The sequence below is a fragment of the Seriola aureovittata genome, chromosome 15, assembly GCF_021018895.1.
Source record: "Seriola aureovittata isolate HTS-2021-v1 ecotype China chromosome 15, ASM2101889v1, whole genome shotgun sequence".
Lineage (NCBI taxonomy): Eukaryota > Metazoa > Chordata > Actinopteri > Carangiformes > Carangidae > Seriola > Seriola aureovittata.
In genome coordinates this window covers 22,924,048-22,948,545 of record NC_079378.1, presented here as the reverse complement: position 1 = coordinate 22,948,545, position 24,498 = coordinate 22,924,048, and the positions used below count along the sequence as shown (strand labels likewise).

The 24,498-nt window shown below is 42.7% G+C and overlaps 1 protein-coding gene across 5 annotated transcripts in view; it reads right to left on the bottom strand.

The window, feature by feature from the left end:
• camkk1a (calcium/calmodulin-dependent protein kinase kinase 1, alpha a) overlaps positions 1–22,835 on the bottom strand; it is a 62,793-nt gene extending 39,958 nt beyond the window's left edge. Inside the window, exons 1-3 of one of the 5 annotated variants that reach the window (XM_056396751.1) lie at positions 22,394–22,595; positions 20,612–20,693; positions 1,346–1,799 (exon numbers count right to left, since the gene is read on the bottom strand). In XM_056396751.1, coding sequence (XP_056252726.1) covers positions 1,346–1,678 — 333 coding nt within the window. In that variant the 5' untranslated portion in view covers positions 1,679–1,799; positions 20,612–20,693; positions 22,394–22,595. The other 4 variants (XM_056396752.1, XM_056396754.1, XM_056396750.1 and 1 more) reach the window with 4 other exon arrangements.
• Positions 22,836–24,498: the final 1,663 nt, after the last annotated feature.

Here is a 24,498-nt window from a genome sequence, read left to right as displayed (position 1 = left end):
GGATCTAAAAAGCAAAGGTAGAGCAACACCAGTGAAGAGTCAAGAAGCTTTGATTGCTTGTTACTGTTTAGCTTCATATCTAACATAAATATTTTCTCACCTTTCTCTTGGCAAGAAAGCAAATATGCATATCTCTCAAAATGGCTGACTATTCCTCTAAGGTGCTACAAGCATGACTAACTAGGTGCAAAAGCTGCTTACCCCGAAGCAATTTTTAAAAGGGTCTTAAAAAAAAGCTAATATAATACAATGTAGATCATCACCAGTGAAGAAGCTTTGACTGATTGTAACTGTTGAAACGTATGCTGATATAAAGATGCACCATCCAAGTGTTTCCACACTGTGTATGTTTGTGTAAAACTTGAAGGCTATAGGCTGCATTCAGTGCACCTCCAGTAGATCTGGTGTGTTCATCAGTGTGGGTTTGTCAGCTCACTCCTGCATCCCTGAAACCCCGGAAAACAGGTGATGAAGCAGGTAGTTTCAGACACCGTGAATTTCTTTTCTGAATGTGCAATAAAAATGTCAGAAATGCAACAGCCAGCAGGGGGAAGGCATGAGAGGGGACGGTGTAACAACCTGAACAGGCTACATCTAATTTATATAAACAGATATACACGCAGAGAAAAACAAGTAGAAATGTTACATGTGATTACCATGGCAAATTCTCAGCTGCTGCCACCCCTCACCCACTTCTTCTATCATGTATCCAGCAGCACAATGTTGGCCTGAATGCATGTCATGTCTGATGAAACAGTCAAAAGTGCTCTTGTCAAAGCTAACCCCAGAACACAACGCCCTCACGTCATTACCACACGCACGTGCTAACAGTACAGGGCATGGGGTATCATACGGGCTGCACATCCATGACAGAAGCTGGGATAATGATGTGTTAACATAAGTCAGCTAATAGACACTGGCATGTCTCTATGATGATCTGTGCTAATGGGAGCCTAGTGTGCTCACTTTCTCACAGGCTTCCTCCTACCTGTCATGTTCTCCACTGACCTCTCCTCTTCCTTTGGTTATAATGCAGATATACTGAACTATATGCCGCTTGTCTCTAGTCATGACGACTGCTTTCATCATCACAGGGGAGCTGCATTCTCTCACTTTGTGTGTTACCCCCTGCTATGGTGTCACACCTGATGCACAAATTCATGTCCGCAATTCCACATCAGAGGAATATAGTTTTAAAGAACAGAGAAAGTTCTAGGTGTAAGATTCTTGGCTCTTTCTGTGTCACTGTAAATGGAAAATCTATCAATTCTCATGCAGTTAAGGTAATTTAACAATTTAATGATTATTCATTTTAAGAAAACATGAATAAAAATGACTTCCTCACCTGAGCGTCTGATATAGACACACGCTTAGACTCCACTGTGGGCCTGCGAGCCACTCGGGGGGAGATATGTGTGAAGCCTCCTCCAGAGCCTGAGGACAGGTAGGTGCCTCTCTCCTGCAGCGACAACTTCCTTCCAGTCAGATGAGGGCGCAGCGGATGAGTTCTCTTGGCCTGACCCCAGTCCTGCTGAGCCCCGCTATTCCTCACGCCATTGGCAGCTGAGCCGCCTGAGTCTTTTGTCGTCATGGCAGCCATGTTGTCCATGAGACTGTTGGTCTGTTTGTCAGAGTCAGGGTCCAGCCTCTCACAGCCAGGGTCACTGCTCGTAGCCATGGCTGGCGGGGGGATGGGAGCGATGCAAGAGCAGGTGACAGGGAGAGTACTGGGGGGTGCCCACCAGCATCAACGGGACCTGGGCCAGCCTGTGCTCGCAATGTCCGACGTCTCACCGGAGCTGGAACAGAGGGGAAGGGGCTATGAGCTCAATCAGATACTGCAAGACAAGCTGATATACATTATATCCACCTTTGGATCAAAAGAAAAAACATTTTACTTTAACATGCTAGATTACAGCCATGCTAGTGGCTCTGTGAGGCTATATGTTTGGCTGACATTAGCATGCTAACATGCTCACAATGCCAATAGTAGGCACTTTATTTATCCCCTAGGGGAAATTCATGATATTAATATGTATATACAATATTAATATGCTGCTGTTTAGCAGGTATTTTAACAGCCTCGTTTGGCATGTCTGTATGTTCGATGAAGACCTTCAAACACTACTCTGCACAGACTTCTCTGCACATCCTTCAGGTAATATTAATCATTTAATGCATGTTAGTGTTTGTCGACAGTATTCTCCTAAAGAGATTGAACATCAGCCAAACATAAAGAGGTAAAGGACAGAAGCAAATATAATGTATCTATCATAAATCATTAAAAAGTGTTGTTAGTGTATTGATTGAATTAATGCTGCAATTTACATGCACCCCCCCCCCCACTTGTGAAACCAAACCCACACCCTCGGTCATTAGGAGACATTATCTTGGAACCAAGATTGTCTGTGCAGCATTTCATAGCAATCCATCAACAAGCGTCTGGACCGGCTGACAGTGACGGCGCTAGTGCGTCTAACTTTGTCCACCGTTTCTGATTGTCTGACAAAACCTCAGTTCCCCCGTATTTGATAATTTAATTCAAAGCTCTCATTTTGTGAACTGCCCCTTTCCCTTTTATTGGCTATAATAGAATTAGACAGTATAATGGGTACTATGTTGCCAGACTTAATGATGAGATATTGATTGGTATGATTGTCTTTTAGTCTGGTGCTTATGGCTGTGTTACAGTTAAATTACATTTTCTGAGCTGATTTGACCGTTTTAGCTCGACAACATCCGCATTAACTTGCTTATCGTATTCTTGACCATCGTATCAACATTACAGTTTTCTTTCTCCAGAATTACCATGAGCTGCTCGTCACGTTGCATTGTCACTTGATAATAAACACACAGATTTATATGATTGCAAAGACTGATTTTGAACCTTTGACTTCTATTATAGATATTTGGCTGGTCACATCTTGCAGCCAGAGCAGCTTTGAGACTAAAGTTTAATCAAGCAGACAGATAAAAGAGAAAATGTCATCTGTATGTGTGTGTGGGTGGACTGGTGGGTCAAGTTACCTACAGACATGCGTATCATAAACTGAAATAAATCCCCTGATAAAACCCTAACCAAATGCTGCAAAACTAATTATGCTTTATTCCTCTTTGGTCATTGCTCCTTGTATCCCCATCAAATGTTTGTGGGTGGGCTGATACACAAAGAGATACACACATAAAAAAAAGACTGACGGTATTGTGTACATTTAGCATGTGTGCGCATACACACAGACATTTAGCGGGATTTGTTTATTGTGGATTTTTTCCTTTCATCTCTAATGAAAATCAAGTCAGCGGCAGATTGCCACAGACAGGGAAAAATCAAAGCTCTTTCACGTATCTGGTTCAGGTTTTGTTCTGCAGGTGGAAGAACAGAGATATGCAAAGTGCGCCTTGCACAGTCATCCAAGGAAGAGGGCACTTAAATCCCCACTCAAACAGTTTCCCTCGACTGTACGTAACAGCAGGAATCAAGAGGAATAAGCGTGCTGGTTGTTTGCCACTTGGGTTTGCAAATGTGCCGTGAAAGACTGAAAAGAAACAAATATACATATGTATATACACAAAGCCACTTCTGTGGGTATGAGGTGTGCAGTAAATGGGCCATGCTATGCTATTCCTGAAGTGTGTCAGGTAGGTAGAGCTTCACATTCAAAAATAGGCTAACTGTTCCACTTCGTCCAGGTGGGTCACAGTCATTCATGCGTTTGCACAGCACGGCTCTAGGGGTGGTGATGTCGGACAGTCGCTCCACCACTTTGGTCCAGACTGAAAGATCTTAACTTTTCATCAGGCAACATTAAGTCAAAATTTCTATAAACCTGTAAAAAAAAAAAAAATAAATTCTGGTTCAGATTTACTTTGTATTTAATGCTGAATTCCAAATGTCAGCATGCTAACACGCTAAACTAAGGTGGTGAACGCGGTAAACATTATACCTGCTAAACATCACGTTAGCATCATCACTGTGAGCACGTTAGCATGCTGATTTTAGCATTTAGCTCAAAAACCGCTGCGTCTAGGTTGCAGTGTCACAGCGCTGCTAGCATGGCTGCAGACTGCTACAGTGAAGACCCACTGAGCGCAACATGAGGCAATGCAAAGTTTAGCCCCATGCATGGCTTTGCAAGGCATTGTGGGACTCCAGGCAACGTGGGGTTGATCAGCTACAAGGGAGGGATGGAAAGCTGAAATGTCAACTTAATGCAAATGAGGGCAAAAAAATGTCCATATTATTATAAATTCTAAACAGCATTTTGCTCACAGACCACCATTACAAGCGACATCTGTAAAGCTGCTGAACAACACCTGGAACAGCAATCTTCTTGCTACTAAGAATTTCCGCACCATGGAGGTTTTATATTTGCAAACTACAAAACTTTTTTGATTTATGTGCCTGGCCAGCAATTTTCATTCTAAATCGACTGCATTTGTAATCAGCTTTTGTAGTCTCATTGACCACTCGAAGCCACATACACTCACACTCACACAGTGTTTTTCTATCACACACACACACACAGCGATGATACATGGGGGACAATCTGTGGTCGCTTTCCGATTAGTGAACAACGCGCTCTACCTGCTGAGCCACTGCCGCCCCGGTTCTGTGTAGTAGGGTAATGGCTTGTCATGAATGTCACATATTGTGCCTTGTATACACACACACACACACACACACACACACACACAAACACACACACACACACACACACATCATTTGCATATTTCAGATGACTGTTATTCAAACTAAATTCAGACGGCAGGAAAAAGCTTTTAACTGTCAGCAGCGAGGGGAAGTGCGTTGTTTGACTGCTACTCATTTGAGCAAAAAACAAAAAAGGAACCATCATATTTTGCTAATTCCTATCACAACTAGTGATTATCTGTCTGTCTCTGTCTATCTCCACTGTTGCACCATCCAGCCCACTGTATGTGTGAGCAATATCCTGGTGGAAGTGGGAGGCGGGGGAGCAGCAGTGCACTGGTTATTCATTTCAGCTGCACTGAGACTTTTATTTGTTTACAGAAGCAGGTAACCACACATTTTCATTACGGAGGACACATTTTTTTTAATTTTTTTTTTTTTTATTAGGTTTCATATTTTCTTTCACATCTAACCTTATTAGCTTCCACTGCATCCATCCATCTTTTCACAGAAGTATCAGGGATTTAATTAAACGTAGCCAGGTAGGTTTCGTCTCTAGGTTTACACGTGATGTGACTGTTAAATGTCTTTGTGTAACAAATGCAGCAAAACATTTGAAGTTGTAACACATTTTCCGTTAAAGATACAGTCTTTGTTTTTCTGTGGATTTTTTCAGAGCCGGAGGACGAGGCACAATGGGGATTTCCCCCTTCAACCTTGATATCACACACCTGGATCACTCTATCATCTTCTGTTGATTATCCTGCTGAAACTACCAACGTAAAAACCCCATGAACTTTTTGTCGGGGGAACCAGAGTGACGCTAACATCCGAGTCGGCCCACAAAATCATGGTTGTCACATTATCTTATTTTGTCATTGCCATTACTGTTAAAAAAATGACCTCAGACTGGTAGAAGTGCTGGATATCTAATCTGCATGATCAAACTGCCTTTTACATACATGTACATACAGTATATGAATAAAGCTCATTAGCAGCTGCTCCGTATTTTGTTGTTGATTAAACACAATTAAGAAGACTGGTGTTTTCTATCGACAACATGTGCTGCTGCAGTGACAAATTTCCACATCTGAAGCTCAGATAACTGCAACAGCTTTCGTTTATTAGCTTAAACAAAGTGAGGAAAAATAAAATGGATACGTGAAACCCGGTGACAACCTTGAGAACTGCATCTGAATATGAAGTGTTTTCAATAGCTGCCATCTTTCAACTGGTTCACATGGAAAGAAGCTTCAGGAGAGCCAATTACAGTAGGGGGGAGTGGGTTCATGGAGGGTGAACAAATGAATGAATTTGGCTCCATTAGAAAACCATTTTCACCCTTAACCTGGCTTCTGTTTGTCTCTCCCATTATTCTGTTGTGTGCAGAAAGAGACAGCCAAGGCCAAACAAAACCCGTCATCAAGAGCTTATTCAGTCTTATTGCTCTCGCATTTTCTGATGTTTATTTGTTTCTTTACCTCCTCCGGGGGCAGGCACACAATCTACAGTTAATATTAAAGAGAGAGACGAAAGGCTTGTGGTCTGACCTTGCAGACCTGCAGTGAGTTATGCTTTCTGAAAAATATAGTCTTTAACCACGTAACTGCAGCACACAGGGACACGCTGAGAGCAGGGGGCATGTAGCGGGATGTTTGGCACTCTCTTCCTTCGATAGGAAGCGGCAGTACATTTCTTCTTCATTGTCTTCGTTCTCATCCAAATCAGTCCTCCACTGTGAATATTTGAGGTGAGGTGCAGCTACCACCTCTCTCAACAGGATCAAAGGCAATCAACTTTGATTGCTCTCTGATTACAAAGATGTCATAGGACGACAATCTGCATTGCAATTATGTTAAACCCAAACACATCTTCTTTTTGTCTCTGCATATGCATAACACATGAAAACCACACTGAAAGGTGCAGTGTGTGCGTCACTGTGTGAGGTTTCCTCTGTTGTGAGATCAGAGGCATGTGTTTGTGTGATGCTACTGACAAACTGAATTCCTCAGGTGGAACAGAGCTCACGCTGATGGACAACACGCTGTGGCCAGGGTGCTTCCCCTAGTAAGAATGAACCTTAGCAAGGATGCGACATTGTGCAATATGTGAAGCTAACCGCGGTGCACTGCGGCCAGAATCACCCTGTAATCGTCTTGATAATGTGTAGTGATACAAAGTTCCTTCAGCGCTGTGGGAGAGTGTCCAAACCTGGGCAATGTGGGTAATGTCCTCCAGAGACCAGTGTGGAGACATTCAGCCGCCAGGATGACTTGGTCGACTAGCATCTTTATGCGATGTGTGTTCAGGATTAATGAAGATATTTGCTGTTTTTCCTTGTTTTAGCAAACTGAAAACTGAACCTGACAAAAACTAATATCGCCCAAACGGATCCTTTTTTTGTTCTTCAAGCTCTGAACTTCAGCACGTTCAATTTGCAGCACAATAACGATGCTACATTAAAATCGGTCAACATAGAAAGAACTGTATGTGAGATAAAGCCTTCGTAACACCTAGTGCCCGAATTGCAATGGTTCAAAAGTCCCTGAACGCTCGGCGACTAGAAAGTTCAACCTTGGTTTAGTTTCAACTTTTCTTCACACACAAAAGAGCGACACGTGTCTCAGAGTTGATGAAGAGCTGAGAGTTGCCATTTAGACTGACTGTCATTATGTGGAGTAAAGAGGTGACCATGCAAATGAAGAGGATAATAAAGAGGTAAGAGGTATCAAAGGTCGTTGGTTTGCCAGAATCAGTTGGGCACATCGTAAAAAAAAAAAAAAAAAAAAGCCGATGTGCACAGGAAAACTAGAAAATAGCAAATGAGCTGATAGAAACAAGGAAAAACAAAAACCCAGTAATGATCGCACAGCAAGTCAAGAATGCTCTCCAGGATGTAGGCGGACATGTCCCCTTGTCAACGATGAAGAGAAGACCCTCCCTATCAACCTCTATCAAAACCATGGAAAGAGAAAAATGTGGAGAAAAAAAACAAAAAAAAAACAACAGCTCATGACCCAGAGCCACGACCTCGTCAGTCAACCACGGAGATTTCCAGAGTGAAGACGACGAACATCTTCAGTCCACCTGCTGAGGACCTGACTGAAGACAGAGAGACGCCACAACAAGGTCTGAGAGAGAATCACCAGGGACGATACCAACTGTCTGCTGATGCCTGCGGCTCAAAGAGGATTTTACACTAAATATCAAATATGATGATTTAGTTTGATTTCATGTGTATCTGTCCAGTTACTTTTGGACCCCTAAACTTTGGGTCACTGTGTGTTAAACTCACTGTCTCCCACACACTTCTGTCTATATTGATCTAAATCTACTCAAATTAAAGCTGAGACTCGGCACTTTAACGTAGTATCCTTTATTTCTAAATTAAATATGTTGAAGCTCAGAGCAACAAAAGATGTGTGACTGTCCATATACGGTCTGGACTGTATTTGAACACATCCCCTTGTGAAGTCATGATAAACATTTTTCACTATTTTCTAGCCCAAACGATTAATTGAGAAAATCATCAGAAGATAAATCAAAGATGAAATGAATTGTCAGTTGCACCAGTCACCTATTGTAAGTCAATGTAATGTCCTCTGAGGTCATGGCGATACAGTGCATGTCTGTGTGTGTGTGTGTGTGTGACCTGCACAGACTGCTGACCTGCACAGTGCATCACTGTTATACACAGACCTGGAAAACACACTGCCAGGTAATCTCGCCACACAAAGTAAATGTCAGCTGATCAAAAGAAATTAAATATGCTGCGTCTTATCTCGCGTTCGAAAGTACAAGCTCAATCTCTGAGCTTTGATCCCTCCTGCGCCGCACAGAAAAGGGCAAATTTTAAACATTCACAGTCCTGCTGGAGGCAGTGTGCAGACTTTAGCCTGGTGGAGCTCTGTGTATGCTGGAGCCTCAGACTCTGCTGGGTGCTGTTTGCGTTTTACTCCTGATCAGAAGTTGACATCAAGGCTAGAAGAACCATTATGGTGGACTGCACTGCAGTGCACATGGACAGCTTCATCTCCACTGTTCACAGCATTAAAAAAAAAACACTCAGCTGATTAAAGGACAATAAGCAAGGAGCAAATATGTGTTTAATTATGAGGGGCTGTAATGAATTAAATTAAATTTGAACTATAAAATCAATAAATAGACAGTTTAATAGACAATTTACAGATGCAATATCTTCTCTTAATGTCTGACCATTTTAATGTCAAGCCAATCGTAAAATAACAAGGATTCAGTGCTCTCCGTCCGTCCAGTATTTGCAGTCTTGGCCGGGTTGGATCGGCGTTTATGTAGTTAAGAGATAATAAAACTCTCCTGAAGGCAGTGAGCATCTTGTTAAAAGATAATAAAGAAAACACTATTTTACGGCAGAGTTCTACAGACTACAGACAGCACTCTCACGGGCTCTTATCCCATATTCAATAAAAAGCCACAATCAGCCCAAACTAACACGTCCACCTCACGCTTCCTCATATCAAATCAGAGCGGTTGTATCTTTTCCCTTCCTGCAGCTCCCCTCTCCCCGGGCCCCACAGGTTGATTAGGCCTTACTCCCCCGGTGCCTTCTCCCGTCACATTTCATCATACTCAAGGAGATAGGTCACATTAACTGCTGAGGGAAAAAAAAAGAAAAACGCAGGAATAAGGAATAAGAAGGGGGGGAAGCCCAGCGGGGACGTTACCTGGCTGTTCCTGTTGGATGATAGAGGGAGCCTGGGGAACAGCTTGGATTTGCATGGCTTTTGTATGCATGCACACGCACACCTGCCCACACAAACAAACCCACACACACACACACACTTGATTTTGTTTTGTTTTTTGGAAAAAGGATTAAGGGAGACATTTTATCCCCCTATACACACACACACACACACACACACACACACACACACACACAAACACACACACGCACTATAGAGAATTAGCTTTTCCTCATGTTCCCCCTGTTGTGGTAGCAAACAGTTGGCAGTGATTATGCCTCATCATCTTTGACTGAGTGAGCCTCATTCATATGGAGCAGAGTGTGCAGCATCTTCAGGGCCTCTGGAACCAGTGAGAGAGCATAGTAATCAGCTATCTACTGTGATCAAGGGAAACTGTCAGCACTGTGAATGTTGATGAATATATTTAATGTCAAAGACAACTTATTCTTAGAGACAATAACAGAGACGGAACGACAAGTCAGTGGCTAAAAAGCATCATCAGCGTCAGCGGTTCAGCAGCATTAAGCTGTGAAGTCAATTTCATGGAAATCCATTCAATAGCTGTTGAGACTTTTCATGTCAATCTCAGGACGACACTAAGGAGGAGTCAGGGAGCAGAGTGCTGGACTGACGACAATGCCATCCCTAGGAGCATCATGTAATACTGTCTGATCGGTTCCAAATTCATTCTGCAGCATGACAACGATCCCCAAAACACACGAACACACCCATCATCTGAGACAACAGAGTCCGGCAACAGATGGTCCTGCCCCCACAGAGACCTGGTCTCAACATCATAGAGTCAGTCTGGGATCACACGAGGAGACAGGAGACACACTGACAGAAGAACTTCTCCAAGTGGAGAACGTGGTGCTGTTTTAAATGCAAAGGGTGATCAGAGAAAATATTGAAAAAGACAAAGTTCAGTTCACCAAAAACTGAAAAGTCAAAACAGGCCTTTTTCAAGGATTCAGAAATTAGTTCCAGTTTTCCTGCAGCAGATGAAGTAAGTGTCTTGGAATTTAATGCAAACAATTCCTTCAGGTTGATGACTTACAAACTCTGCGAATCCACCCTCTGATGCAGACGGAGGCTTCACATGATGGAAGACCAGCAACAGTCTCCAGACCTGAACCCCATGGAGCTGATCTGGGAAGAACAGGACTGAATGTGAAGGCAAAGAAACCTGCCGGTGCGACACAGTCACGGAAACTTCTGCAACAGAGTCGGAACGATCAGTGTTTGATTTTCAATGTAGAAAGGAAGTCGCGAGTGTGTTCAGTGTCTTTATTATTCATTTGTTCTACACTTTAATATCAGAAACACTGAGAAACACTGTGTAAATTTCAGTAACAACTGGAAAAATGGAGGAGTTCTAAAACTTTTAACCGTGTGTGAACAAGAGAGTCAATCAGGATACGTCAAATCCAACAACCAATGCTACAGTTTAATACCCAAAGCAAAAACAGCTCAGGTCCTGACTCACACAAAGACTCTATTCTTCACATTACTGATGATAAACAAAGCTGGCAGCACAGGAAGTTTATGTCCATCGACGAAAACTACCTTCACAAAATCCTTCTTTCATCTTTAAACACACGGGGGACAAACAGCCAAACTGCAATAATTTATCTGTGTGTTACCGGTCACAGACTAATCCCTGGAACTCTTTAATTCAATCCACAGGATTAGCAGGCAGCTGTACCAGACACAACTAGCCATATCCGTAAACCAGTTAAACACGTTCTTGTACGGCCAATCAATGTGACGTGATAGACTGAACAGGCAGCAGCTCTGCCCCCCCCCCCCCCCGACTAGACGCTGGACACAGGGTGCATGAGCATCGATCAATGACTGGACAGAAATAAACTCTGGGACAATCTCAACCAAATCCAGGGCCACCCCCTCTGAGGTTGGCTGCCTCAGGCAATAATAAGCCCAGGATTACACAGGATATAAGAGTGCAAACTGGCAAGTTGGATGAGCCAATTATTTCTCCTCTACTCACACTGACAATGAGGCTTTGGCTTCAGCGCGGCTGACCTTCCTGGAATTTTAAAAATGTCGCCTGACAAGGGTTCCTCTAACGAAGACAGACCAGCCCAAGATCACACCCCCCTCTGACCTCCCCCCTCCCACCTCCAGACAGCAGGCAGATGAAAACTGAGCTGCAGATCTGTGATGAAGAGGAACCCAATATGTATGCAGGGTGGGCGGGACCTGACGGTGGCTCCGCCCTCTGTCCTCGTGACACTACTCAGGCTGCCTGGGTGCTGGACCTGCTACTACTTCATCATCTATTTTTAGAAAGGAGTAGTAGCACTGGGCTCGTTCTGGAAGTGATAACAAGAGAGGCTGAAAGAGTTAATATATAATAATATAACACATAATCAAAATTCCCATTCAGAGCCTTGGATGTCGCGATGCTGGAACGCTGTGGTGATGTGAACCTGCAGAGGATTAATCTATTGCTGCTGAAAATGAGAAGCCATCTATCTTTTCCACTGGGACTCATACTCAGTGCCCTCTAAATCCCCCAGGGGGGCAGAATATCCCAGTGATCTCATTGCTTTGAGAAACCTGTGGTCAGGTGGCAGGCAGCCTGCCAGGTCCCGATGCACAAACGCTGCTGCCGGCTGCAGTTTACTCTCATCTAACCGACCGATGCAGGATCCAGCAAGCTGTGAGCTGCAGAGTCTCACTTCTCATCACAGACCAAGTAACGACGCAGACGATAGAGAAAGTGCTGAACTGAATTCATATTGTTTTAATCAGGGATTAAAGGAAATATATACAGTAGATCAGTGTGTCGACCAGCTGACCAAGGTTAAAGGAACACGTTGGTTGTGTGAGGCTGTACTGTACATATATGCACAGTAGTGACTACGCTAACATGCTGAAGTTTATCAAGGGTAATGTTTACCAGGTTCACCATCTTAGTTCAGTGTGTATTATTTAACATTTTATCAGGACATGGACAACTTTTACACATGACAAGATTTACAACATTCCAAGTTTATCCAGTGAAGTTGTTTGGAATAAAGCTGCCATCCCCAGAACGAGGAATCATTTTATTAAAAAGTAAAAGTCCAAGCTCCATTTCCAAAAATGTTTCAAACCCCTGCAACATTTGCAGTAGTGGCATCACTGTGCACGATAAATTGCATCTACTCAATGCACCTACTGTAATCATTAAATTCAAATATCAAAAACTCTGGCGGCAAATAATGCAAACACACAAACTGTGTTACTGCTCCATATAATACTGGAGTTGTTTATCTCACTGCAGATAGTCCAAAAGGAGAAAAGAGACAGAGACAGATCTACGTCACCATGCACAGATCCACAACACGAACAGGACTAAAAACACAAAAGAAATCATTTGGATAATCTTCATGTGCCGTGTCATTTATGGCATTAGAGTGTGGACTGTGAAACTGTGGAAGGTGTTGTGCATTTGATATTCTGAGACAGTGTCGAGATGATCTACAGCAAGAGCCACTGTTGTCCTCCACACAGCACACAGTCACAGGTGTTTTACCACCAGGGTGTCTTCATGCTCGTGTGTGTGTGTGTGTGTGTGTGTGTGTTTATAGTCTAACAAGTGAGACCCGACTGTGTGAATGTATATGTGTGAAATGCAGATTATACTATAGGTGTCTGAAATGCCAACATGACTAACAGGATGACACAGCCTCTCACTGTGGATAATGATCTAATGAACACAATTAGTCCATAATTACACTTGCTGCCTGTTATTCTAAATGAGCAAAGACCGCAGTCGGTAGTAACTTGACTTCTTATGTCAGTTTCTTCTGTGACTCGGTTTGACCCCTTGATGTTAGTCACATGTAATCATCACTGCTCCCTGAGCTCCCTCCTGCATTGTGTTCCCAGAGAATCCTCACCGCCCTCTTCTCCAGCTGATCTTCTCTCACGGTACTTAAAACATCAAAACAAAATGCTAATTTCTTTTAGCTCTTATCTCTCAGAAACAGGTTCCTATCGGAGCCTTTGGATTTTGTGGTTTAAGAAAAAAAAAGAGAGAGAGAGAGAGAGAGAGGGAGAGAGAAAGAAAGAGAGAAAGAAAACAAAGTTCAACAAAATCAGACTTGAGGCAGTTCTTTGTTTGGGGAAAGGTCGGCGGCGGAGGACAACAGAAGTTCAACGCATGGACGAGCTCCTGGTATCACAGATGGAGCAAATGTTTAGGCCAGCAGCCCTTTGATGACTCATCCCAATAATGTTACACCATAAAGACAGAGGATGATTATTTACATATTTTACAGCTCATTTGATTAAAAATTCTCATTTACATTTTCCTATGAAGCAGAATATCTGCAGCTTTAAGTGACACTGAATAATGATACATTTTTAAAAAATGACAAGAGTTTACAAGCCAAAGTCAAAACATAAAGGTCTTCGATAATTATATCATCTTAATTCTAGAGTTGCAGTGATCAGCTGATTAATCAATTACTCGATCATCAGAAATTATTTTGATAGTAATATAATTGAAATAATTTATAAAGCAAAAAGATTGCAAAAAAATCAGCCTCTCAAATAGAGAGATTTTCTGCTTTTCTCTGGTTGATATCGATGTAAACTGAACATCTTTGGGTTTCGAGCCGGTGGTCGGACAAAACATCTGAGGACACAACCTTCGATTTGGAGAAACTGCGATGGATATTTTTGAACTGCTCTGACATTTTATAGACTAAATTAATCGATTAATCAAGAAAGCTACCAACAAGTTAATTGACAATGAACATGATTGTTAGTTGTAGCCTTTCGTAAATCAAATAACATCTTATTTCTTTTCCTTGCTCTTATTCTTTAAGACTTTTCTAAGACTGCAGAAAACCAAACTACTTTTTTATTTCCTTTTTTTTTTTGTTAAGATTATTGAACAATTATTTTGTCCTTTCCATGCTACTGTACATGGAACATAGATCCACTACAATTGAGCAACCCTATATTTTAGTTAGTCCAAAACTGACTTGTAATCTAACACACAACACTCGGTTTTAGAAGCTGCCTTTTTACTTTTAGTGACAGCAATTTCTGACTTCTCTCGGCCCTCGTCTGATGTGTCGGTTGTGTTTTTCTTCCTACAGCGGGAGGGAAGGAGAAATACAAGAATTTCAGGACTCTGGGCTGCGAGCCTCTTTCTCCTCTCATCAATAATGTTAGCAGCAGCACTGAAGAGTCTCTTATTCTGCACCCTGGTGCAAGCTACAAAGAGAAATTTAGATGTAGGAGCCAGGAGAGGGGGGCCGAGGTTGGTCGGTTCTCGAAAACTGGAATGGATTTGAGGAATGGTTTGCTCACCAAAATAGGTTGTTTTCTCAAAAGGAGAGCACTGGTTGTCAGCTGGCCCAGGGTCAGGTTCTGCTTCTCACTCCTCCAGGATTTCAACAAAAAGACTACCAGCGTCTTTCAGTTCCATCATCCACACAGAGGAATATTTCTGCAAAGCTATTGCAAGGAGACCTGAGCAGAAATAGTAAAGCATGTCATATAGAGAAGCCTAAGGAGGAGAGTACTTAACGGAGGTTTAAGCTCCTTCTCTTTGGCTGGCAGTCTCTCTGAAATCACAAACCTGTCTTTGGAGCCATGAGAGCTGAATCCTCCCCCGGCAACACTGTCACTGCTCAGCACTAGCAGACAACCTGCCAGAGCCTCCTACACCACCACGGCCCACATACTTAATACAAGTAGAGAAGGAAACTTTTCTCTTTAATGTATTAATTAGTGATTTTTATGCCGTCATTGCAGAGGGAGTATAGGAGAAACCGTTGTTACGTCTGGTGGAATACACCGATGATAAGTATTTATGTTGAGTGTCACTGACTGATGACACCAAACAAAGGAAGTGGGCCTTACTGGGACCCAGGCGAGTCCAACTCACCTGCAGGGCAGCCGGGCCCAGTGTCCTCGTGCATGTCGCCAACCGTGCACTGACTGTTCACGGCTCAGCACTGGTTTCACTTCATTTAGTGCAACATATAAACCCAGACGGAAACTACACCCAGACACCTCAGAGCTGAGAGCCGTCATTCCATCCAATAGTTTAGAACATAAATGTCATCCTGCTGGAGGCGCCGGAGCGGATCCCCAACGTCATTAGAGGATTCATCCTCCGAGGACCACGAAGGTCCGTGTCAAATTAAATGGCAGTCCATAAAATGGTTGTTGAGATATTTCAGTCTGCACTGCACTGTAGCTATACAAAGGTTGAGTGTGCAACACACACCTGGCCATAATACAAAAGGTATCCAAGCAATTAACAAGTCCAGCCGTGTACCACTCCAATCTGATGTAAACAAAGAACATACCATCTGTTAATGCATATTTCATTACTATTGTAAGTAGCAGATCATTGCAACATGTGGGATGGGTGCTACAAAGGCCTCTGCGAGTGTGTGGGCATTCACTTGATTTCACATAGTTAAAAATAGCAGATACTGTTCTATGTATTATCAAAGCTAAAAAAAAAAAAAAAAAAAAATCAATAACTTCCTGCACATTGCCAACCCAGTGTGCGGAACAGAGGCAAGACTGTGGCTGTAAACGGTTTACCCAAAGGAGTCCACTGTGACAAGTGGCGGCAGGGGAGAAAGCTGGCGTCAGGGTTTGAGGAGGAGTTTCGGACAGCTCGCAGACAAACCTCTCAGGAGGACAGACGCAAAACTCAACCAGCCATCAGTTATTGCAGTTAGCTCACCAGCCATACGCACATAACAGCAGAACTCTGGGGACATGCAGCTGAATAACATCATCTACCGGGAGATTTAGATATAAAACATTTAGAAATAAAACGTAAAGATATCTGAGGTTTTTCTAGGAAGTGGTACATATTCTATGTTAAAGATGACAGAGCTAGAAGACCACAAAGCTGTTATAGTGTCACTTTTTCTGACAAATTCACAGCCCAACAATGCTGTTAACACTGCCTTACATCCCAATTTCATACTGAACTACCTAGCCAAAAATACAGTTTGAAAGCAAATAAACGAGCAGATTACCAACTAAACCTTTCAAGCAGGTGTAAGAACTCAATAAATCAACAGAAACATATTAGTGAATCGTTAATGTGATTTGGATTTACCTCCTGAGCTAAGCCACGCTCTTCTTCTTGAACATATTCCGATAAAAAGACATTAACTGGTGTAGGCTCCCAGTTGGTGCCTCCTTCACGCTGGCGTCTCTCATACACAGACTAATGAGAACGGGAGAGAAGTGCAAGTGGGGTGGAGAGCAGGCTAGCACTTGGATGAGGTTAACTAAAAGATCTGAGAACCCCCAGAGTCCTTACTGCTCGTGCTTTGAATAATGAAGGCTAATATGCAGATGCGATTGTGCGTCTGGCACAGTACAAACTAATGAGGACCTGTAAATGTATTCATGTTCCCACTCTCCACAAACACCCAAAAACATTTGCAACTGACTCGGCTCACTTCAAGTTTCATAATTACGTGTCTTTTAGTGACATGAGTCATACCTGGAATATAACGCAAATGTGAAATGTTACATTCAATCACAGCAGGGAATCAAAAAAATAATCTACAAAATTTGTGTCAATCCATCCAGTAGATGTTGAGATATTTCACAGGTTTAAGTGAATATTCTGACTGGCTGCTGGCTCCACTGGAAAAGTCACTAGGATTCATCTTCTAGGGACCGTGAACATACATGCACCCAACAGATGTTGAGACACTTCAGCCTGGACCGCGTGGAGAGACACGGCGGTCCATAGAGCAATGTCACTAGCATGGCTTCCTTAAGCATCAGGGATGCATGGTCTTTATTCTTTATCATCATCAACATCATTATTAAATTCTCATTGTGTGAAATTTACCTTTTCACCTGACCATTTACCTATTTATTAACAGTTGAGTCGAGTGAGAAGGCTGCTTTCATTGAGGTGGGGCTGCCTGGATATGTGACACAGCTTACATGCCAGCGTATATTATGTTTATAGTCTGTATTTACCTTAAAAATATGAATGCAAGGGGATACTGCATGACACATGGGTGTCAGGCTACAGCAGCATGAGGAAGGGATGATGACATCATCACAAAGGCAGAATTAGAAAATAAGGTTTATTGCCAGGTAGGTTTTTACTTACAAAATATTTGGCTTGGTGTTTGGTGCAGTATCCAATTAGAGCATTTACAGGAAATAACATTAAAAAGATCAAAAAGATAAATATACATAGACAGGTGCTGGTCCATCATTGAGGAGGACTGGACTAGAATTCAGGTCATATATATATATATATATATATATATATATATAATATATATATATATATATAATATATATATACACACACACACACACACACACACACACACACACACAGTATATGAACATGCATACATTTACAATGTTTTTCACCTGAACCACAACAAAATGCATCCACAAGCACTTGAAGAGAAACTGTTAAAAATCACTTTTATCAGAGTTTAGAATCTTTCCACTGTGTTTCACTCTGGTCCTCAGGGGGCTCTAGCCCGCCCCCGTCCACACTCTAACGGTGCTTACTTGGATCCAGCCGAAATGATGAGAGATGCATGATGCAACTTGTCTCTGCTTGTCTGATCCTGCAACAGAGTCGATCTCTCTGCATCAGCGTTCTCTTCCTCTAGCAACGATGTAAAGATGGCAGAGTGGCTGCAACTCCCTCCGTCAATGTCAAGCTTAGGTGGCGATGAGAACTGTGCGGACTCAACCCCGGTCTTGCCAACCCCCCCCCTCGACACTGTGTGTTTCCTGTCCTCTCTCTTGCTGCTCTGACTGAGGGGAATAAGAGACAGTCTGGTCACTGGCCATCGCCACAACTGAACCCATGAGACAGAGACTGCTAATGCTAGCTAAACACCTCCCCCTCTGTAAGATATAAACTTTATGTTAGCTAAATACTAATAAGCTCACAATGTCAAAAATGCTGAAAGTTAGCAGGTATAATGTTCACCAGCCTACTTCAGCATGTTAGCAAGCTAGCATTAGTTTTGATATCAATAAATTAAAGATGAAGTCAGGAGATCAACAGAGATTCTAGAAATTCAGCCTGAGGAGGAAATAAAGTACATGTCAATCCATCCAATAACTGTTGAAAGATTTGAGTCTGGACCAGAGTGGGAGACCAACCAACCAACATCACCATCCTCGGAGCCACACAGCGTCGGCTAAAAAGAGACCAGTCAAAACAGATTCCCTGGCCTTAGTCTCTAGTACGGGTCAAGACCTAAAAACACTGACTCCTACATTTCCCATAATGAAACCTTTTGAGGTCTAACCTTTTGTTAGACTTGTTAATATATTTGTAGACTGCAGACTGCACACCAGTTTGTTTAGTTTGGTTTACTTTAGTTTTTTCATTTGATAGGGACAATGCAATTTAACCTAGTTTCAAAACATGGTATGAAACTAATGTTTATAGCTGTTGCTAATTCTCCACTCCGTCCATAGTTGGGCTTCGACATGCATGATGTAATCAAAACAGTCAATAGCAAAAACAACACAAAACAGACAACACAATTGATATCCTACAGTGAGCTACAAATATTCAGATGTTCAGTCTAAAAAGAGGCAACAGCACAACAAGCTACAAACTGTCCAACAAAGACGATTAACAATAGATACAATTACCTAGAAATGAGTACAGCTCTGGTTTGCTTTTAGCAGCACTTAACCTTTGCAAGGCTTTCCATTATATTTTTGTCATCTCCAACCTCAAGATGAGATAACGCTGGTGCCATCACCATGACATCACCAGATGTTGGAATACTCCACACAGAGCCACAAAAGACATTATACAACTATTGTCACTCGTCATGTGGAGCGGTGCTCAACATGGCCTTGATGTGTAAAGGCAAATATGGTAGAGTCTCCCTGTAACAGGGTCACAGGGAAGATTTTGTTTCTTCAAGTTTTCAGGATTGAATATAAACCACGAACTGAGGAATGAAACCAGATTTGAAAACACGGTAACTTTAAGGTCACAGATGTGACACATCGTGCACTTTTGACAAGCAATTGACAAACAGAGCGTGCATCAACAGGAATGTTGACCTGACGGAGAGATCGCCAGTTAACACTCCCAGTGTCGGTCCACACTGCAACTCAAGCACAAATACGCACTTGAGTGTTTCCATGACAGTGGAAGTCGACAAACACACCTGAAGAGCTTCCAGGAATTGGAGGTTGACTCCACGGAGGAGGTGGGAGATGTAGTGCTAACAGTACGAACAGAAACATCACAGCAGGTACGGCTGCTGCTCCTTTCTCACAGCTGTAACATGAAAGCCTGTTAGACATCAAATAAACAGCTCTTCGGTGTGGATTCCACAGGGCCGAGCGTCTTAACAGCGCAGACTGGAAAACACTTGAGTCACACACATTATGAGTCGTCTTACTTCTGAGGGAAACTATTCTGTGAAAGCATTTACACCCCTCTCAGCAATAGCTTTTTCTAAATGACTCATTAAGGTTGTTGTGCTCAAAAAAAAAGTCCAATGACATTTCACTTTAATTATAGGCTGTCTTTTAGTGCAGCATCTGTGAAAATTATAACCCATGCTTTTAATGGATGCAAGACAAAGCATCAAACACTAAAAATGCTTAATCCCTCTAGATCAAGGTCATGCATGGACCTCTATTTTCATCCATTTTCATGTCTGTAAATTTGTCACACACACACACACACACACACACACACACACACACACACACACACACACACACACACACACACACACACACATAAAGATGCATTCAGAAGACCAGCCTCCTGATGATGATCACTTGAGGATAAATCAAGAATTTTACATGTCAAACAAATTGAAGGGCCTTTTGGTTTGATTGTGCTGAGAGATGAGCACTTCCAGTAAATTGTTTGTGGCTCTACAATGAGCAAAATCAATTGATATGATGACTGAAAACTGAAGATTGTTGCAGTAGGAGAGGCACAGCGGTGTTCACCAACCAGCACGGACCAATCACGGAGCAGAGACGCTCCCTGTTCATTCTCTGATCCTCAGAGTGGAGCTGTGCTTGACATAATATGGGTGAATGATGTCCAGGCCTCCATGTGAAACTGTTTAGGACATTTATTACAGACACTAATATAGTTAGAACAATAAACACATGATCATACACACATTCACACAAGGCAAGGACAGACACACACACACACACACACACTCTGCTGGTTTCTTTCTTGACAAACCTTGTTCAAGTGATTTCCCAGAGGGGCTGAAGGAGCTGGGAGCTGTTGACATGTCCTCTTTGTCAGTAGCTGGGTTGTAGCTCTGGTATGATTACCAGAGCCCACAAGACGAAGTGTTAAGGGGGTTACAGCCGTCAGCACATTCAGCAGCCGAGAGAAACAGAAGTGATACTGGGGTTGCTAATTTACACAAAGCACAACAGTCGTCTCGAGCATGAAACATGCAAACATAAGTCAGAAATGTTACATCAAAGTAATCTTCTATCAAAATAAGCACGAGTGACCAGACCAGAAGTTTGATTCAAGAATCAGCAATTTCTGAACAGGACAAAATGTAAGGCACATGATGCTGCATTGTTAAGCTGGAAAAGATCTCTCTCTTAGTCCTGATACAGAACTGTCACACCACAGTGTGTGTCACAGTCTCATTTCTGGCATGTAATGCTCATACAGTTGCATACAGAACAAATGATATGAACCCACAAGAGGGAAGAGAGAAGAACAACACTGCAAAACGCAGCGCTGAGTAAAGCCTCTGGCCATCTCAGCAGAACTCGTTTTAAATATTAGCATGTGAATATTTAAATCATCACACTATAAACACAACACAACTGGAACTGGCTTTGCTGACAAACACTATGCAGACAAGTCCATTAGGCCGGGTTTAGAAGAGAAGAAAGAAAGTGGAGACGCTGCAGTAATTTGTTGCATGTCATTCTGATACTTGCTGAGTGTTTTTCAGGGTGCAGCGCTTGAGGAGTCGATTCAACTTCAAGTCATCCTTCAAGTCAGTTCAAAGGGAAGCTGCAGCCCTGCGCCTCCTAAACGAGGACTTAAACAACCTGTGAACAGGGTTACATGAACACCACTGGAGGCTGAGATGAAGCCATTGTTTTAACCAGACACCAAGTTCCTTTGGAGCAACGAATGCCACAGAGACAAACAGGAAAAAAAACAGGTTTACACTCACCTACATGAGATCATTTAAAAAAATGTAATCAGAGACCAAGTGAACATCTTTAAATTGCTTTTCTTGTGCATCCAATAGTCCGAAAGCCAAAGATATTTCATTTGCAAACAAACAGAGAAGCTGCAAATCCTCTTATCTGACAAACCAGAACCAGCAATTGTTTGCTGTGTTTCTTCTTGAAAAATGACCCAAATGAGTCATCAACAATCAGAAGCCTTATTGCTGGTTAATTTCCTATCCACTGACTGATCAATTAATCTGGAAATCCTGTGATCAAAGCAGACATCATCCTAATTCCTAAAGAGCAAACTGAAAAGAAATCCCCAGATTACTGGGAGCTCCTTCACGGGTCCACGGTGGGACCCGGAGCTCAGTTTACAAAGCAACACAGTTTAAATGTCCTGTGTGACTGTGAGGCAACATCATGTCATGTCAGGTGCATGATACAGATCAGTGGCACATTACTGTCGTGCATGCGTGCTGCATTTCGTTGCAGCTTCCAATTTCCCGGTGCAAAGTGCCCGCCCCTGTGTGTAAAGTGGTAAAAAAAAAAAAAAAATCCAGTGCAACAAACTGCAGAGGATGCACTATCCGTACGTACCCGCCACTGAGCAATTCACTGAGTATCAATAAAACACGGCGGGGGGAAACACGTGCACTGAGATCCAGCTGCATTGCACAAGGGCATATTCAGCTCCACTTGCCCACATTTACACAGCAGCGACAGACCCCTGCAAGACCCGAGGCAACACGCACCCGCACCCCGAGGCAACACGCACCCGCACCGAGATGATCTTAAAAGTTTCACTTACCCTAATGAGCGTGTTTGAGCCCCTGAAGCCTCTCAGTCAAAGGGATCGAGAGGGATGTTCCGCTTGATTCTCCCTGCTCACAGCCGATCATTCACACACACTGACAAGAGACGCATCCGCACGGGCTTCCCCCCCCGCCCCCCGACACACACACACACACACACACACGCGCGCGCGCGCGCACACACACTAGATGTGTGGCAGGATCAGCCGCTGACCTGAGATGTGTCCCATGTTTCACACCCTCTCTTCCGGAAAACACGGGCAGACCAGCCCACACACACTACAGTGAAGCCACGCAGAGTGAAGACACCCAGCGGCTGAGCGCACACACAGCCCGCAGCAGGCTACTGTTGCAGCGCTGCAATGTGCACAGAGCGGCAGAGGGGCTGGCCACAAACACTTGGAAACACACTGACTGACTGCTTTTGTCGCACATCGACAGCTCACAGATAACCCCAACTTTTATTATTCGACAGGGAATGACTCCATGGGTCCTAAAATCCGCCATGTTCCCGCACCATGACCAGCCACCCCAGAGCTGTGCCACAGTGTCTCAATTACCGCTTTATACAGGAAGGCAGCCTATAGTTGTGTCTTTATGTGATAGGCTGCAGCATTATACCCGCAGTGAACACATCAAACGTTCACAGATGACACTCTTCCATTCTGCTCCTCCATTACAGACTGGATTTACCACAAAGTGAATTTGGTGGGGAATGTGTGATTGCGCCTCTACTGGCCATATTCCTCCTTTATTATCCAATTGACAAAATTCACTTGAGCATCTCAGTGATTAGTGAATTAGTGATCTAATTACTCATTCTCCACTTTATCCGACTGAACATGTTGTAGGAACAAATTCATCAGCTCCGGCCATCAGCATCAATTTAATTCCCAACAGATACGTTTGACCTTTATTTCCCCCTGGGAATATTTGCTGAGCAGTGGTTCTGTGCCTCACAGTCAGATACATACATATACATGTCAGGGCTGAGCCATGAGCTCTACTGTCGCCTCACACTGTTAGACTCTGAGCCACAAATAAAGGAGATTGGATTTAGAAAGAAATAAAACAGGAGTCACGTTACTGCCCAAAACATTCTTCTCTTTGAGAGTATTTTATGTAATGTTAGATATATTGACAAGATTAAAGACCTGTCTTTAGTTTTTACAACTGTTTTGGTCAAATTTGGCCAATGCTGACATTTAAGAGCATTAAAAACTATGTGAATGAAAATCTTTATGCCTGAAATTTTATGACCTTTCCTTAAAAAATGTTATATTTTCATGTAGCCGGTACACATTTTTACTCATGCATTAAAAAAACTGTGTTAAAAAATAAACCAACCCTAACCCCACCTCTGATTAACTGTGGGACAGAACAGGTGCTGGGTTGGGCCGAGCGTTGGGTTTTACCATTTAACCCAGAATGCTGTTGTTCATTTGACCCGACCAGGTGAGGGAAATTACCTCTATATCTGGGTCACATATCACTCATACACTAGGTTATTTCCTGTCTCAATGATCTGATACTATTATCACAACAACAACAACTTTGGCATATTATACAACTATTATTAAATGTGCATTTTAATGACATTCTACACATTTTCTGCAGGTTATGATGCATGAATACAAATGTAAACAATACACCTGATGCTAGAGAAGCTCCCAGGCGGCGAGGCACTGCCTGGTGTAATAGATGTCTAACATGGAGAATCTGTTTCGATGGCGCGGCCTGAAATAATAGTGAAGGGCTGGCACGTCGTCGTCTCTTCCCCAAGGTACAAGATGTGTAGGGACGGTTGACTGGTCTCTGCATTCTGTAAACACTCACCACGTTGGTCTCCAGCTGTTAATTACACATCAGTCGCTGAGTGTTGCAATATAACTGACACGTAAGTTATCAAGCTTATTTTGTGGAAGTATGTAAAAAAAATGAAACATTGCAAAACATTAGATTTGTAATTTGTGAAGTAATAATTTAATGTTGATATTTGTCATTAACATTAAAAGACACACACCAGCTCTTACAGGCAAAGTGTTTAGTTTATTCTCATTTACTGGTTTTACATTTTCAGTCTAATTTTATCATCTTTGAG